At 42.5% G+C, this 16,156-nt stretch overlaps 1 protein-coding gene across 1 annotated transcript in view; it reads left to right on the top strand.

The window, feature by feature from the left end:
* The window catches only part of LOC118361612 (phospholipid phosphatase-related protein type 4), a 36,625-nt gene continuing 20,469 nt past the window's right edge, over window positions 1–16,156 (top strand). The window contains exons 1-2 of the mRNA XM_035741680.2: window positions 1–435; window positions 9,001–9,186. Coding sequence (XP_035597573.1) covers window positions 262–435; window positions 9,001–9,186 — 360 coding nt within the window. The 5' untranslated portion in view covers window positions 1–261. The remainder of the gene's footprint in view (window positions 436–9,000; window positions 9,187–16,156) is intronic.

Below are 16,156 nucleotides of genomic sequence, written 5' to 3'. Positions count from 1 at the left end.
ACAGGAGAGCACTGCTGATGTCATAGCAGCTTTCCAAGGACTTTACTCGGTGACTGCTCGTGCGGCCCAAGTGTATGCCAAGTCTTTATCAATAGATGCAAATGATGCTATATTAGCAACGAGGATACTTTCTCAAAATCAGGTTAGGAGATTCTGTGTCTTTTTAAGAGAGTCTTGTGAGGTGCACGCGGACTGTGGTTGCAACCCGCACTCTTCATCCACGGTATACTTCGGAATGAAGCGAGGGGCAGTCGTGCGCGTATGATATTGGCACCCAGTTGTGACAGCAGTATTGGACATCTGACCATCTTACAGCAGGTTACCGCTATTAGTTTATCGAGTATCGGGGGACCAATCATGTCTTCAAGAGAAAGACAAAAAGGAAATATGACGAAAGACAGCGTCAGCTTGCTGCCCTGCTTCTATTTCGTTGAGGTAGGTTGATTCTCTCTTTTTGGAGACTGGGCTGTCTCGGACAATAACAGGATAGTTACATTAATCATGACTATGAAAACATGATTTAAAAAAATGACATATTTCATCCGAAAAACAAAACAAAACAATAATGTTGCATGAATAAGAGGGCTGCAACGAATTATCAAAAAACCAGAAACAAATAAATAGGTAAATCAGATGACTAATGATAATAGGCTATTGCAGTCATGGAACAATAAATACCAGCAGTTCAATTTCAAATGATGTACATGATGTGTATGAATGACATATATTGATTGGATTTGATGTTTGGTTTCAATACACATGATCGAACACATGTTGTTGATGTTCTCTGGATGCAAGCACCAAACGATTCACTATGCATCAAACGATTCACTATGCACAAGATGATACAACAGAAATATCACTCACAAGCATGCACATTTACTGTGTGCATGTGTGTTAATGTGTGTGCATTTTACTGTGTGTGTGTGTGTGTGTGTGTGTGTGTGTGTGTGTGTGTGTGTGTGTGTGTGTGTGTGTGTGTGTGTGCGTGCGTGCGTGCGTGCGTGCGTGTGTGTGTGTGGAAATCTGGACATCTGTGGTAGGCAGTAAGTAGCATATATGACTCTATCAGACACTGAACATTCAGGACTCAGAAGTCAGCTCAGCCCTGTTTAACCGATTCATGTCTCCTATGAAGCGTGGCTGCCAAATACCATATATTACTGTAGATCTAGGATTTTTTAACACAGTCTTTCATCGCAGTTCAGCCAGTTCAGCATCCCTTCTCCACACCAATGGGGCATGCACATTTCCTGTGATGTCTCTGGATATTTAAACTACACAACCTACATCACCATGTCAGGGGCAGCAAGTGACCCTTGTCCAAGCCAGAACGGCCCATAGTCCGTTTTAAGGGAGTAGTTATTTTGAGGAGTGTCCTGTATCTTAACCATGGCTTCACTTTTAAAGAACCTTGCTTATTGATTATATTAAGATTCTGAGTTATAGTGGCCTTGTAGAGTTTGTCTTGCCTGAGGCTTGTGTCTCTAGTGGAACCAATTTGAGCACACAGTGTAGTGAAAACCCGTTTTAGATTAAACAGGGGGAAACTTTATGTTCAAAGGATGGATCAAAGACATGGAGTGTACTGTACTGCACTGTTATGCACTGTACTGCACTGTTCTGCACTGTACTGCACTCTACTGCACTGCTCTGCATTGCACTGTTCTCTTTTGTACTGTACTGCACTGTACTGCACTGTTCTGCACTGTACTGTATTGCAACATTCTGTTTTGTACTGCACTGTTATGTTTTGTACTGTATGTACTGTAGTACAAATCTGTCATATTTTGGAACCTGTTCTCTGACTAGAAAGCCAGTTTAGTTCTCCCCTTTGGTCTAGCAAAGGTCCAGCATCACCCCATACAGTGCAGAATGGAGCCAGTGGGGCTTATGCTGGGGAATTCATAGCTCTTGAAATATAGAGCATAAGCAGAGCATTAGGCATACCTAGGCTACATGTAGATGTTGCAATGCATACACAGAGGGAGTTGCAAATAAGTGTAATATTTGTTCATCCTCCTATTAATTTGTTCATCTGTTTGTTAATTCATCAATTCATAAGATCTTATTTTTTGTAAATGCCCCTCTCACCTTAAAACACATGTGGAAAACCATCCCACTGCTCCTGACAGCTACCTTTACAGCACTGCTGGAGAAGGAGAAACCACATGGCTGCACCACAACACACATCTCAACTGCAGGCAATATTGACCACATCATGTCTCTGATCCACTGGCTGTTTCCAATGTCCACATGAACATACACACCATACCACTCAGTATGAAGTCAGCGATTGGATATACATTATGAGTGCTATGCTTATTAGTTTTTTTGGAACAGAACACGTGTTTCCTATCAACTGGTTCCTATGGTTTGATTATTATTATTATAATGACAGTCTTATAGGGCTGTAAGACTTAAATGTGTGTGTGCAAGACACCCATGCTTGGTTTAATTACAGTCTTATAGGTTTGTACGTACTGTATGTGTACAGTAAAACACTCGTCAAACCTCCATCATCCTCAGAAGGACACCTTCGCTGCCTTGTGAGATGATACCTTTAGTCAGTGCTGCAACACAGGGTTTGGAACAGTTCAGGGAACAGAACCAAAAACCGTAAAATAGCGAAATTCTTGAAGGAACAGAATCAGAACCAGGAATGAGCGTGATCTATACTGTTCCGGGAACAGAACCGTTATTTTAAAATTTTTAATTTTTTAAATTTTACCTTTATTTAACCAGGCAAGTCAGTTAAGAACATATTCTTATTTTCAATGACGGCCTGGGAACAGTGGTTTAACTGCCTGTTCAGGGGCAGAACGACAGATTTGTACCTTGTCAGCTCGGGGGTTTGAACTTGCAACCTTCCGGTTACTAGTCCAACACTCTAACCACTAGGCTACGCTAGGCTTAACTGGGAACCAGTTAATAATGTTATTTTATTTTCCAGGATTTTTTTTCAGTCCTCAAAAAATGCAACAAAGCGCCTATGAAAATCCCTCACTCAGTCACTCAGAAAATTATTCCTGTGTCAGCCTGTCAACTGAAAATATTTTTTCCAGTGTGCGTGTGTGTGCTGCGTCTCCCCCTCCAAAGCATAGGCTACTGTAGCCTACTGTAATTCTGTAATTCAGACATTAGGGAGAGATTTTTCATTAGAGAAGAATGGGTACACTTTTTCAATGCTAGTTAAGGATACTATAGTTATCACATTGCACATTGGATTTATGAATTACAAAAAGCTAAAACGGGTTTTTAATTCTGGTGCAGTTCTGCACGTACAAGCTTTTTAGCTAGCTAGCTGTGGTCCGACGTTAAGCCAACTCTCTGAAGTTCAAAGACATTCAAAATTCCTCCATAGAAGCAACTCCTCTATAGGTATAATTCTGTGGGCCTAATTCAGTATAATGCATGTCATAACAATATACCCAGCACTTTAAGCCATCTTTCCCCACCCACAAAATTTCAGTCGCATCTCGCTCCCTACACTTGTCTGTCCATCACGCATGTAAACAACTATAGCTTGCCCGGTCTAGAGCTGCTCTAGCCGCATTGATTGGTAAAGTAAATTAATGTCAAGCTAAATGTACAAAAAATGAATTGATTTCAGAGGTTTAAAAGGAACAGAAAGGAACGATATAAATCAGTATTCTTTTTGGTTCGAACCGGTTCAGAACTATATTTTTCAGGTCGGAACAGTGGAACAATAAAAGAAATGGTTCTGTTCAGAACGAAACAATTTTGGTTCCAACCCCTGCTGTTACATGCTATAAATAGCCCACATGACCAACCAGTCCACTTTCCATTTCGAGCCATCCATTATTTAACTTCATCTGTCACTTCCCTGCCTTTCATTTCTGTAATCACTGGATCTGAGTTAAAGCAGAGTGAGATTAGAGGTACAGTCTTGTCTGGCAGTGGTAAGATAGGGGACAGAAATAGGACTGTTTGTGTTACCAGCATATTCATGTTCATTCGAATGCATGTACCTGGAGTTTATAAATTGTAAATGTTGCAGTCTATTATGTATGTTTTTAGAAAGACTAATGTACATGAATAAATCCCATGTGAGAGTTTTCGAGGGTACTCCTTTAGGCCTTACTACTAAAGGTGTACTACGTTGCTGGTTTAGATTAGGGAGAGGCTCCTAATTCAGGACCAGATCTTTTAGTGCTGAGGATCTGAGTCTGCAAATTATCGCAGTATCTCACAGGAATTATTTATTTAAGCTTTTATTTCTTTCATCACATTCCCAGTGGGTCAGAAGTTTACATACACTCAATTAGTATTTGGTAGCATTGCCTTTAAATTGTTTCACTTGGGTCAAACGTTTTGGGTACCCTTCTGCATGCTTCCCACAATAAGTTGGGTGAATTTTGGCCCATTCCTCCTGACAGAGCTGGTGTAACTGAGTCAGGTTTGTAGGCCTCCTTGCTTTCACACGCTTTTTCAGTTCTGCCTAAAAATGTACTATAGGGTTGAGGTCAGGGCTTTGTGATGGCCAATCCAATACCTTGACTTTGTTGTTCTTAAGCCATTTTGCCACAACTTTGTAAGTATGCTTGGGGTCATTGTCCATTTGGATGACTCATTTGCAACCAAGCTTTAACTTCCTGACTGATGTCTTGAGATGTTGCTTCAATATATCCACATAATTTTCCGGCCTCATGATGCCATCTATTTTGTGAAGTGCACCAGTCCCTCCTGCAGCAAAGCACCCCCACAACATGATGCTGCCACCCCCGTGCTTCACGGTTGGGATTGTGTTCTTCGGCTTGCAAGCCTCCAGACCGTAGTCTGGCTTTTTTATGCTGGTTTTGGAGCAGTGGCTTCTTTCTTGCTGAGCTGCCTTTCAAGTTATGTCGATATAGGACTCATTTTACTGTGGATATAGATACTTTTGTACCTGTTTCCTCCAGCATCTTCACACGGTCCTTTGCTGTTGTTCTGGGATTGATTTGCACTTTTCGCACCAAAGTACGTTCATCTCAAGGACACAGAACGCGTCTCCTTCCTGAGCGGTATGACGGCTGTGTGGTCCCATGGTGTTTGTACTTGCGTACTATTGTTTGTACAGATGAACGTGGCACCTTCAGGCGTTTGGAAATTGCTCCCAAGGATGAACCAGACTTGTGTAGGTTTACAATTTTTTTTCTGAGGTCTTGGCTGATTTATTTTTATTTTCCCATGATGTCAAGCAAAGAGGCACTGAGTTTGAAGGTAGGCCTTGAAATACATCCACAGGTACATCTCTAATTGACTAAAATTATATCAATTAGCCTATCAGAAGCTTCTAAAGCCATGACATAATTTTCTGGAATTTTCCAAGCTGTTTAAAGGCATAGTCAACTTAGTGTATGTAAATTTCTGACCAACGGGAATTGTGATACAATGAAGGATAAGTGAAATAACCTATCTGTAAACAATTGTTGTGTTCACATGCACAAAGTAAATGTCCTAACCGACAAAAATATATTTTGTTAACAAGAAATTTGTGGAGTGATGAAAAACTAGTTCTAATGACTCCAACCTATGTGTATGTAAACTTCCAACTTCAACTGTATGTCCTCTGTGTAAATTACCCTATGGGCCCTGGTCAAAAGTAGTGCACATTATAGGGAATACAGTGCCTTCCCGGATGCACCTTAGTACAGTCATATCAACCTGGCAATGGATAGAGATGAATTGAAGTGAGCTTCCACCTCCTGACAGATTCTGCGTAGTTTATCTTCTAGAGAGAAAGGTGGCACAGTACCACTGACCTATATTTATCCTAGCTGAACATGGCAGTGTGTGTGTCTGTGTGTGTGCGTGTGTGTGCATATGTGCATGAATATGTGTTTGGCCAGGGTTGACTATGCTGAGGTCATCATACCTCCAGTTCCCTTAGTCAAACTCATGTTTTCAAATTAAAATGGTTGAAATATTTCCTTCCCTATCAATGTTTTGTAATGGGCTAACAAGCTCAGTCATTACATATCCCTAACATAAATATTTAAAGATAGCTGGTCGAGTGAAAAATGCTGGCTGGACAGATTTTGAGGTATGGAAGGCACTGCAGATGTGATATACACTGCCTTCGGAAAGTATTCAGACCCCTTGACTTTTTCCCACATTTTGTTACGATACAGCCTTATTCTAAACTGGATTAAATAAAACCATTTCCTCAGCAATCTACACACAATACCCCATAATGACAAAGTGAAAACAGGTTTTTAGAAATGTTGGCAAATGTATAAAAATGAATAAACATAAATACCTTATTTACATAAGTATTCAGACCCTTTGCTATGAGACTCAAAATAGAGCTCAGGTGCATCCTGTTTCCATTGATCATCCTTGAGATGGTCTGCAACTTGATTGGAGTCCACCTGTGGTAAATTCAATTGATTGGACATGATTTGGAAAGACATACACCTGTTTGTATAAGGTCCTACAGTTGACCAATAAACCAAGCCATGGGGTCGAAGGAATTGTCCGTAGCGCTCTGAGACATTTATGCAGCATTGAATGTCCCCAAGAACACAGTGGCCTCCATCATTCCTAAATGGAAGAAGTTTGGAACCTCCAAGACTCTTCCTAGAGCTGGTTGCCCGGCCAAACTGAGCAATTGGGGGAGAAGGGCCTTGCTCAGGGAGGTGACCAAGAACCCGATGGTCTCGCTGATTGAGCTCTAGAGTTCCTCTGTGGAGATGGGAGAACCTTTCAAAAGGACAACGATCTCTGTACCACTCCAACAATTAGGCGTTTATGGTAGAGTTGCCAGACGGAAGCCACTTCTCAGTAAAAGTCACATGACAGCCCCCTTGGAGTTTGCTAAAAGGCACCTAAAGACTCTCCGACCATGAGAAACAAGATTATCTGATCTGATGAAACCAAGATTGAACTTTTTTGCCTGAATGCCAAATGCCATGTCTAGAGGAGACCTGGCATCATCCCTACGGTAAAGCATGGTGGTGGCAGAACCATGCTGAGGGGACGTTTTTCAGCGACATGGACTGGGAGACTAGTCAGGATCGAGGGAAACAGAGAGATCCTTGATGAATAAGTACAGAGAGATTCTTGATGAAAACTTGCTCAAGAGCACTCAGGACCTCAGACTGGGGTGAAGGTTCACCTTCCAACAGGACAACGACCCTAATACACAGCCAAGACAACGCAGGAGTGGCTTCAGGACAAGTCTCTGAATGTCCTTGAGTGGCGTAGCCAAAGCCCAATCGAGCATCTCTGGAGAGACCTGAAAATAGCTGTGCAGCAACGTTCCCATCCAACCTGACAGAGCTTGAGAGGATCTACAGAGAAGAATGGGAGAAACTCCCCAAATACAGGTGTGCCAAGCTTGTAGCGTCATACCCAAGAAGAGTCGAGCCTGTAATCGCTGCCAACGGTGCTTCAGCAAAGTACTGAGTAATGGGTCTGAATACTTACGTAAAAGTGTATTTCAGTTTTTTATTTGTATAATAAATTAGCAAAAATCATTATTATAGTGTACTGTGTGTAGATTGATGAGGGGGAAAAAACACAATAAAATCGTATAAGAGGGCATCAATAGATAGATAGATAGATAGATAGATAGATAGATAGATAGATAGATAGATAGATAGATAGATAGATAGATAGATAGATAGATAGAAAGAGTGGAGTCACTTTAACACTCTGGCATCAATAAGATGTCCTTCTGTTCCTCTAGCAGTGGAGTACTCTATCACAGCCTCCTTGCTGGCTGTTTCAGAGCTGAATGTGGAATTACTGCATCAGGATGGATGCCCAAGGCCAAACACAGACCACATGCTGTACAGCACTGCATCCCAGAGAGCTACCAATTTTACATTTAATTACACATGTATCTGGCTTCACGTGTAACTTATTTACTGGACTGTAAGTCGTACAGACTTTCAATGGTACACATTGACATGTTCAGTAAGCTACAAAACATTGGCATTTGCATGCTAAAATTACATCTGTTTTTTCAGTCATTCATGTCTCACTCTGTATATTAATTGTGTTGGATCCCCAGTGTTTACCCAACATTACACTGCAGTACTACCAACTAGGTATATCAACCTAGCCTGTTCCAAGACCATCCTGACTGCTGCGTTCTCGTTAGCAAAGAAAGTAAGCTTGCGAGATCAGGATGGTTTGTACGAGGCTAATATCAACATCAAAATCTCTGTGGGTACTCTATTAAATCCCAATTGGATTTATCATCATCATTTATTTGGCTTTATCAGGTGACCCCCTTTTCCTAATGAGATGTTCTCCTAGTGTGTGGCAAACCTCTTTCCTTTCTGCTTTAGGAGATGGTGTGGAAGGTAATATCCTGTAAAAAAAAAAAAAAACGTGACTTTCCTCTTTGGGAACCCATGCTCCCTGAGCACTTAAGACATAATTACTTGGATGAAGACAAGGGACAGAACTGAACTGTGACAGGTCGATGTGAAATCAGTTCAGTGATGATTCCTATCTTAGCCTGCAAGACTACATCACATAGAAGAGCTAGCTCTTTTAATGCATGTTCTACTGGTGCCAATTTTGCTCCAGTAGTTCCTAGAACCAACTAGTCTCTGAAATCCCAGACGATTGGAACATTGTGGGAGGTAACCCATCTGTCTAATACTAGAGACTAAGACCAAACCACTAAGAGTTCATTAGAGTAACCTGTTTCCCTGCTTTTGTATGTCTTTGACTCATGGCAGCAATCAATGAGTTGTATTTCCAAATGATGTATTAGCTTTCTAATTAGGATTCGTTAACATGAATGTAGTGTTTTTTTGCACTTTCATTGTGTTGAAAGGTGGTGGACAGACCATAGTTATGATTTGACAACTTCCCCTTCATCAGGTCACTGAAACTGAGATATTGACTCAGAATACATCGTCTCCAGTGGAGTCAGAGTAATGAGTGAATCGAACCACGCAATGATTCTGACATATCATGTTTTGTTGTTTTGTCTCTCTGTTTATCTGTTTGTTTGTTTGTTTGTTTACCCGTGGGCAGCTCCCCATCCTGGTGTCGTCGGTGGTGAGTCTGTACTTTCTGGAGCTGACAGACGTTTTCAAGCCGGTCCGCTCGGGGTACAGCTGCCACGACCGCAGCCTCAGCCTGCCCTACATAGAGTCCACTCATGAGATTATCCCCCTGCTCATGCTGCTCAGCCTGGCCTTTGCTGGACCCGCCATCACGGTCAGTAACACACACACACAAACGCAGGCAGGCACGCATGCATGTGCACAAACACACACACAGGCACACATGCCAGTGACATTATCTATGTCATCCTGACTTGTCACACTCTGCATTTTATTTGAGGGCTGCCTGTAGGCCTACTTGGTTATTCTTCCAACAGAAATAGGCAGGCCATGTTTTTAGATATGGTGTTATGTCTGAAGATCCTTGCGTAAGATTGGCCGCTTAGGAGGAAGAGAGTTTAGGTCAGTATGATAACACTAAGTTGACCCAAAGCTGGAGGTCTTTACATGCTAAGATGAAGGGTACAGTGATCTGACATTCAAATTCATCTGGTGTCACTGTTGATGCCTCTTCCCCACTAACCAAAATACTGAGATTACCGTCTGCTAAGGGTTTTGAAGATGTTGTCCGAAGTATGACTAATGATGTGTTTGAGAAGTTTGACTTGTCGAAACAAAACTCTAACTCTCATCAAAATATTTTCTCTATCCACCAGAAAACCTTGTTTACTACCAGAATCCTCCTGTATTGATCTGAGGCACTTATAAAAAGAAAAGGCACTTATCACAAATATCATCTTCAGCTACACTATACAGGGCAATCGGATAGTATTCAGACCCCTCGACTTTTAGAAAATGTTGTTACATTTCAGCCTTATTCTAAAATGGGTTAAATAATTTTTTCCCTCATCAATCTACACACAATACCCCATAATGACAAAGCAAAAACAGGTTTTTGAAAATGTATTTAAAAAATACTGAAATGTTACATTTACAAAAGTATTCAGACCCTTTACTCAGTACTTTGTTGTCGCACCTTTGGCAGCGATTACAGCCTCGATTATTTTTGGGTATGGCGCTAGAAGCTTGACACACCTGTATTTGGGGAGTTTCTCCCATTCCTCTCTATAGATCCTCTCAAGCTCTGTCAGGTTGGATGGGAGTGTTGCTGCACAGCAATTTTCAGGTCTCTCCAGAGATGTTCGATCGGGTTCAAGTCCGGGCTCTGGCTGGGCCACTCAAGGACATTCAGAGACTTGTCCAAAAGACACTCCTGCGTTATCTTGCCTGTGTGCTTAAGGTTGTTGTCCTGTTGGAAGGTGAACCTTCTCCCCAGTCTGAGGTCCTGAGTGCTCTAGGGCAGGTTTTGTGGTCCTTCTGTAGCTCAGTTGGTAGAGCATGGTGCTTGTAACGCCAGGGTAGTGGGTTCGATTCCCGGGACCACCCATACGTAGAATGTATGCACACATGACTGTAAGTCGCTTTGGATAAAAGCGTCTGCTAAATGGCATATATTATTATATATTATATTAGGTTTTCATCAAGGATCGCTCTATACTTTGCTCCGTCCATTTTTCCTTCGATCCTAACTAGTCTCCCAGTCGCTGCCGCTGAAAAATATCCCCACAGCATGATGCTGCAACCACCATGCTTTGAGGTAGGGATGATGCCAGGTTTCCTCCAGATGTGACGCTTGGCATTCAGGCCAAATAGTACAATCTTGGTTTCATCAGACCAGAGAATCTCGTTTCTCATGATCTGAGAGTCTTTAGGTGCCTTTTGGTGAACTCCAAGCAGGCTGTCATGTGCCTTTTACTGAGGAGTGGCTTCCGTCTGGCAACTCTACCATAAAGGCCTGATTGGTAGAGTGCTGCAGAGATGGTTGTCCATCTGGAAGGTTCTCCCATCCCCACAGAGGAACTCTAGAGCTCTATTAGAGAGACCATCGGGTTCTTGGTCACCTCCCTGAGCAAGGCCCTTCTCCCCCAATTGCTCAGTTTGGCCGGGCGGACACCTCTAGGAAGATGGAGGCAACTGTGAATTGTGGACCGTCATTGCTGCAGACATTTTTGGTACCCTTTCACCAATCTGTGCCTCGACACAATCCTGTCTCGGAGCTCAACGGACAATTCCTTCAACCTCATGGCTTTTGCTCTGACATGCACTGTGGGTCTTTCCAACTAATGTCCAATCAATTGAACTTACCACAGGTGGACTCCAATCAATTTGTATATACATCACAAGGATGATCAATGGAAACAGGATGCACCTGAGCTGATTAAGTCTTATTGCAATTGGTCTGATTTCTTATGTAAATAAGGTATTTCTGTTTTTTATCAATTCTAAAAAACTTTTTTTTGGTTTGTCATTATGAGGTATTGTGTGTAGATTGCTGAGATGTTTTATTTCTTTAATCCATTTTAGAATAAGGCTGTAACAACAAATTGAGGAAAAAGTCAAGGGGTTTGAATACTTTACGAAGGCACTGTAATTACAAAACTACCATAAAATTTGTGGATTCGGCTATTTCAGCCACACCCGTTGCAGACAGGTGTATAAAACCAAGCACACAGCCATGCAATCTCCATAGAAAAAAACATTGGTAGTAGAATGGCCCATACTTACTGAAGTAGTATGTGGCACCGTCATAGGATGCCACCTTTCCAAAAAGTCAGTTCGTCAAATTTCTGCCCTGCTAGAGCTGTCTAGAAACAACAGCTTAGCCCCGAAGTGGTAGGCCACACAAGCTCACAGAACGGGACAACCGAGTGCTGAAGCGCGTAGCTCGTAAAAATCATCTGTCCTCGGTTGCAACACTCACTACTGAGTTCCAAACTACTTCTAGAAGCAATGTCAGCACAAGAACTGTGTGCTTGTCCCGTCTGGAGCTTAATGAAATTAGTTTTCATGGCCAAGCAGCTACACACAAGTCTAAGATCACCATGCACAATGCCAAGCATCGGCTGGAATTATGTAAAGCTCACCCCCATTGGACTCTGGAGCACTGGAAACGTGTTCTCTGGAGTGATGAATCACGCTTCACCATCTGACAGTCCGACGGACGAATCTGGGTTTAGCAGATGCCAGGAGAACGCTACCTGCCCGAATGCATAGTGCCAACTGTAAATTTTGGTGGAGGAGGAATAATGGTCTCGGGCTGTTTTTCATGGTTTTTTAATTAATAAAACATTTTTTACCCATTTTTCTCCCCAATTTCGTGATATTCAATTGGTAGTTACAGTCTTGTCCCATCGCTGCAACTCCCGTACGGACTCGGGAGAGGCAAAGGTCAAGTGCCGTGCGTCCTCCGAAACACGACCCGCCAAGCCGCACTGCTTCTTGACACAATGCTTGCTTAACCCGGAAGCCAGCGGCACCAATGTGTCAGAGGAAACACCGTACACCTGGCGATCGTTTCAGCGAGCATTTTGACAAGGACAACAGGAGCCGCTAGAGTGCGATGGGACAAGGACAACACGGCCGGCCAAAACCTCCCCTAACTCTTGGACGATGCTTAGCCAGTTGTGCACCGCCTCATGGGTCTCCCGGTCGCGGCCGGCTGCCACACAGCCTGGGATCGAACCAGCAGTGAAGGGAATTCTTAACGCTACAGCATACAATGGCATTCTATATGATTCTGTGGTTCCAACTTTGTGGCAACAGTTTGGGGAAGGCCCTTTTCTATATCAGCATAGCAATGCCCACGTGCACAAAGCAAGGTCCGTATATAAATGGTTTGTTGAGATCAGTGTGGAAGATCTTGACTGGCCTGCACAGAGTCCCGACCTCAAACCCCTCAAACACCTTTGGGATGTATTGGAGCACTGACTGCGAGCCAGGCCTAATCGTCCAACATCAGTGCTAGACCTCACTAATACTCACTAATACTCTTGTGGCTGAATGAAAGTAAGTCCTTGCAGCAATGTTCCAACATCTAGTGGAAAGCCATCCCAGAAGAGCGGAGGCTGTTACAGCAGCAAAGGAGGACCAACTCCATATTAATGCCCATGATTTTGGACTGAGATTTTTGATGAGCATGTGTCCACATACATTTGGTAATGTATTGTATCTGGCATCAGTGGAATTCTACTGACTTTAGTTGTCTGATGACGCATTACTTTCACAGAGATCTCCTAGCAACGCTCGGTACTGTAGCAAGCAGATCTTGAGTTTCTCAGGTGAATACACTGTGGCTGACTGTTCTCACAGGTGCGTATACTGTGGCAGCTACTGTCAGCCAGCATTTGACTGTCAGCCACCCCAGAGTAGTCTCTGTAGCTAGCAATCTCTTCTAGACTTATCCTGACTCAGTCAATGTGTTTTTGTCACTGGCTATGGAGTTATCTAAAGGTCCCCAGGTGAACTGTCAGTTTGAAACTACAGTTTGGGGTCCTCTTTTTTTGTTCTGTGGTTTAAGTGGGTGTTATGAATGAGTGGGTCTTGCAATGTTTCGTTGTGTTTTCAAGCAGGCTGCTCATGCAGAAACACGTTGATTAGTTCACACCCGACTTCCTGGGAGTCCTGGAGGCACGTTGCTGTGTTTGAAAAATGACAAGAAGACTAAACTGTTCTGAAGTGTGAACCATTCTCTCTTCTTCTATAAAACGTCCCCTCACAATGGTGTTGACTAAGGTGCTTTTCGAAGCATCTTCTCAGACTGACTGTAAGGTGTCTACCCAAAGCTTTCTCACCAAAACTTTTGAGTTTTTTTTTTACATTTTGTGGTTGTCATCTTCCAAGTTGTGGGTCGCAAATAGCAAAATCAGCATGACACAAGTTGAATTAAATGTAAAAGGCTTTGAAAAGAAGACAAAAATTGCGGTATGCTCAGTGCTCCCTTGACATTTCACAGAGGTACGCTTGTTTTTGTGAGTCTTTTAAAAAAAGAACAGGAACTTCACATTAATATGAATAGCGTATACTCAAATATGAAAATACTATATGTCATGTCTCAAAATCAATATCTATCTTACCTCCGTATTGTTTGATGTCCTCCGGATTTGAGAAGAAAGATGACGAGTTCAATGGTAAGCCGGTCAGCTAACCTTAATTATTTTCCAGATTTTTTTCTCTGGCCTCAATTTGACCATCCTACAATGGTAACAACTCCAATAAGTTCGGAACGGATTATGATAAAGACATGAGGTTTGGAACATTGGTTTTATTAGAGGATTATCTACACAATTAACATTGTTCTATTATTTTACCCATTGGTCAAAATATGCGTGTTTGACAGTGACTGCATGTCAGAGCACATAGTTAACTACTGTACCCCTCACCCTTTTCTGAAAGGTAAAGATTACTCAATTTCTGCTGTCCATGTTTACTACTGGTCTGGTGCTTTAGGACATGTACATACAGCACCAAATACAATTCCAGTTCTTTAGCAGCACTGATAAAATCAGTTACATTTAGTGAGATGTACTAGCTGATAATAAATACTGATTGGGATTCATAAAAAACAAGCATCACGGCACTGAGACAGAAATACATCTCAGAGCATATGAGTGTACAGTATGTTTAATGTTCTGAATGATAACACTGTAAATCTGTCTATATTCCGTCTGCAATCCACTCAGATGCAGTTCCCAAACATCAGCTAACGCTGTGAAATATGTGTACATATAGGTATAGTCCTAACCTAGCGTGCCACAATAACAACATGTGAAAACAACAATTAACCTGTCTACTGTAAGCCATTTTCACCATCTCTATCGGAGCACTGAGTATTGGTTTGTTATAGAGCACATGTATCATTAGAAAGGAAGTACCTGCAGGTAGTGCAGGGTCCTGTGGTTCGGCCAGTTGTCATAGCTCAGTGTTCTGTTGCTCTCTCTCTCTCGCACTCACTCACACACACACACACACACACACACACACACACACACACACACACACACACACACACACACACACACACACACACACACACACACACACACACACACACACACACACACACACACACACACACACACACACACAGAGACACACTCACACTCACACTCTCAACCTGTCAGATGGGCAGAGTGTGCTGCCATGGTGATAGCTGCATGATACCTGGCCCCTCATTCACGTCACAGTGTGACAACAGACCCGACGCCAAAGGCTTAGTTAGACCATACTCCAGTACCAACAACACCCTGGGGTTTAGCCCTTACTTCTCACAACACCCTGTCTGTGCCAGGCCAGGACAGGGTGTGGATCACTGCTGACATCAAACACACAACCCCACTGAGATTTAAACTCCTCATGCATTCACACTGACAAACAGAAGAGGGGTTATTATAGACTAGTAATGACTGTATCAGAGCTGTGGGAGAGGATGTATCATTGGGATTCATGCTTTATTCAAGTTGTCATGGTGTGGGTAGTCTGTTGTGGTAGCTGGCTGGCCCACAATATTTGGTTCTCAGTTCTGAGATTATGGATCGGGTAACAGAGAAAGATTCTGATTGATTGACAGGTGTGGTGATATGTGTGTGTGTTTATTGTTTCAGCTCCTCTGAACAGAGCAGAGGCGATTGGATTGTGTTTGAAGGTCAGTGTGGAGGGGTTTATTCAGACACAGACGACAGCCTGTTGTCCTGTGGTCCTGTTTGTCAAAGTTCCAGACACAAGGGAGAGACTTACTGTACACCTAGGGGGCTGAAGTTATTCATGTTCTATATTGGAAGTAGGGTTGGGGGTCATACCGTTTCTGTACCATGTCAGGGTATATGGTATTACCGAATGTCCACACAAGGGGCGCTGTTTATTTTTTCCTTTAAAGGAATGTCTCTGCTGTAAACGAGAAGCTTGATCTTGACATCTACCCACTTTGCTAGCAAGTTAGCAAACCAAATGCATAGCTGGAGCTCCGAGCTGGATATAATTTATTTGACACATCTTAGATTTCTTATAGTTATACTTAACTTATAAGCAGGGGTGTAGGGCTCACCTCCTCAGCCTACGCGAGGGCTAATTATTATTATAATATTTTTTTTTTACGGTATTGAAAATCATACCGTTGGTATTTCAAAATACCCCGGTAAACGGTATGTCGATCCAAGCCTTGTTGGAAGGTATTGTGATATTGGTCAGTCAGCTGTTTGTGGTTTATAAAATCATGATTACCACAGCTGGTTAGTGCTGAGAGTTGTACATTGGAATGGTAGGCCATAGTACTCCATACTGCAGGGAAA

This window comes from Oncorhynchus keta, chromosome 28 (assembly GCF_023373465.1).
Source record: "Oncorhynchus keta strain PuntledgeMale-10-30-2019 chromosome 28, Oket_V2, whole genome shotgun sequence".
In the NCBI taxonomy this organism is placed as follows: domain Eukaryota; kingdom Metazoa; phylum Chordata; class Actinopteri; order Salmoniformes; family Salmonidae; genus Oncorhynchus; species Oncorhynchus keta.
Note: the sequence above shows the minus strand (reverse complement) of the source record. Positions and strands in the feature narration are given on the sequence as shown.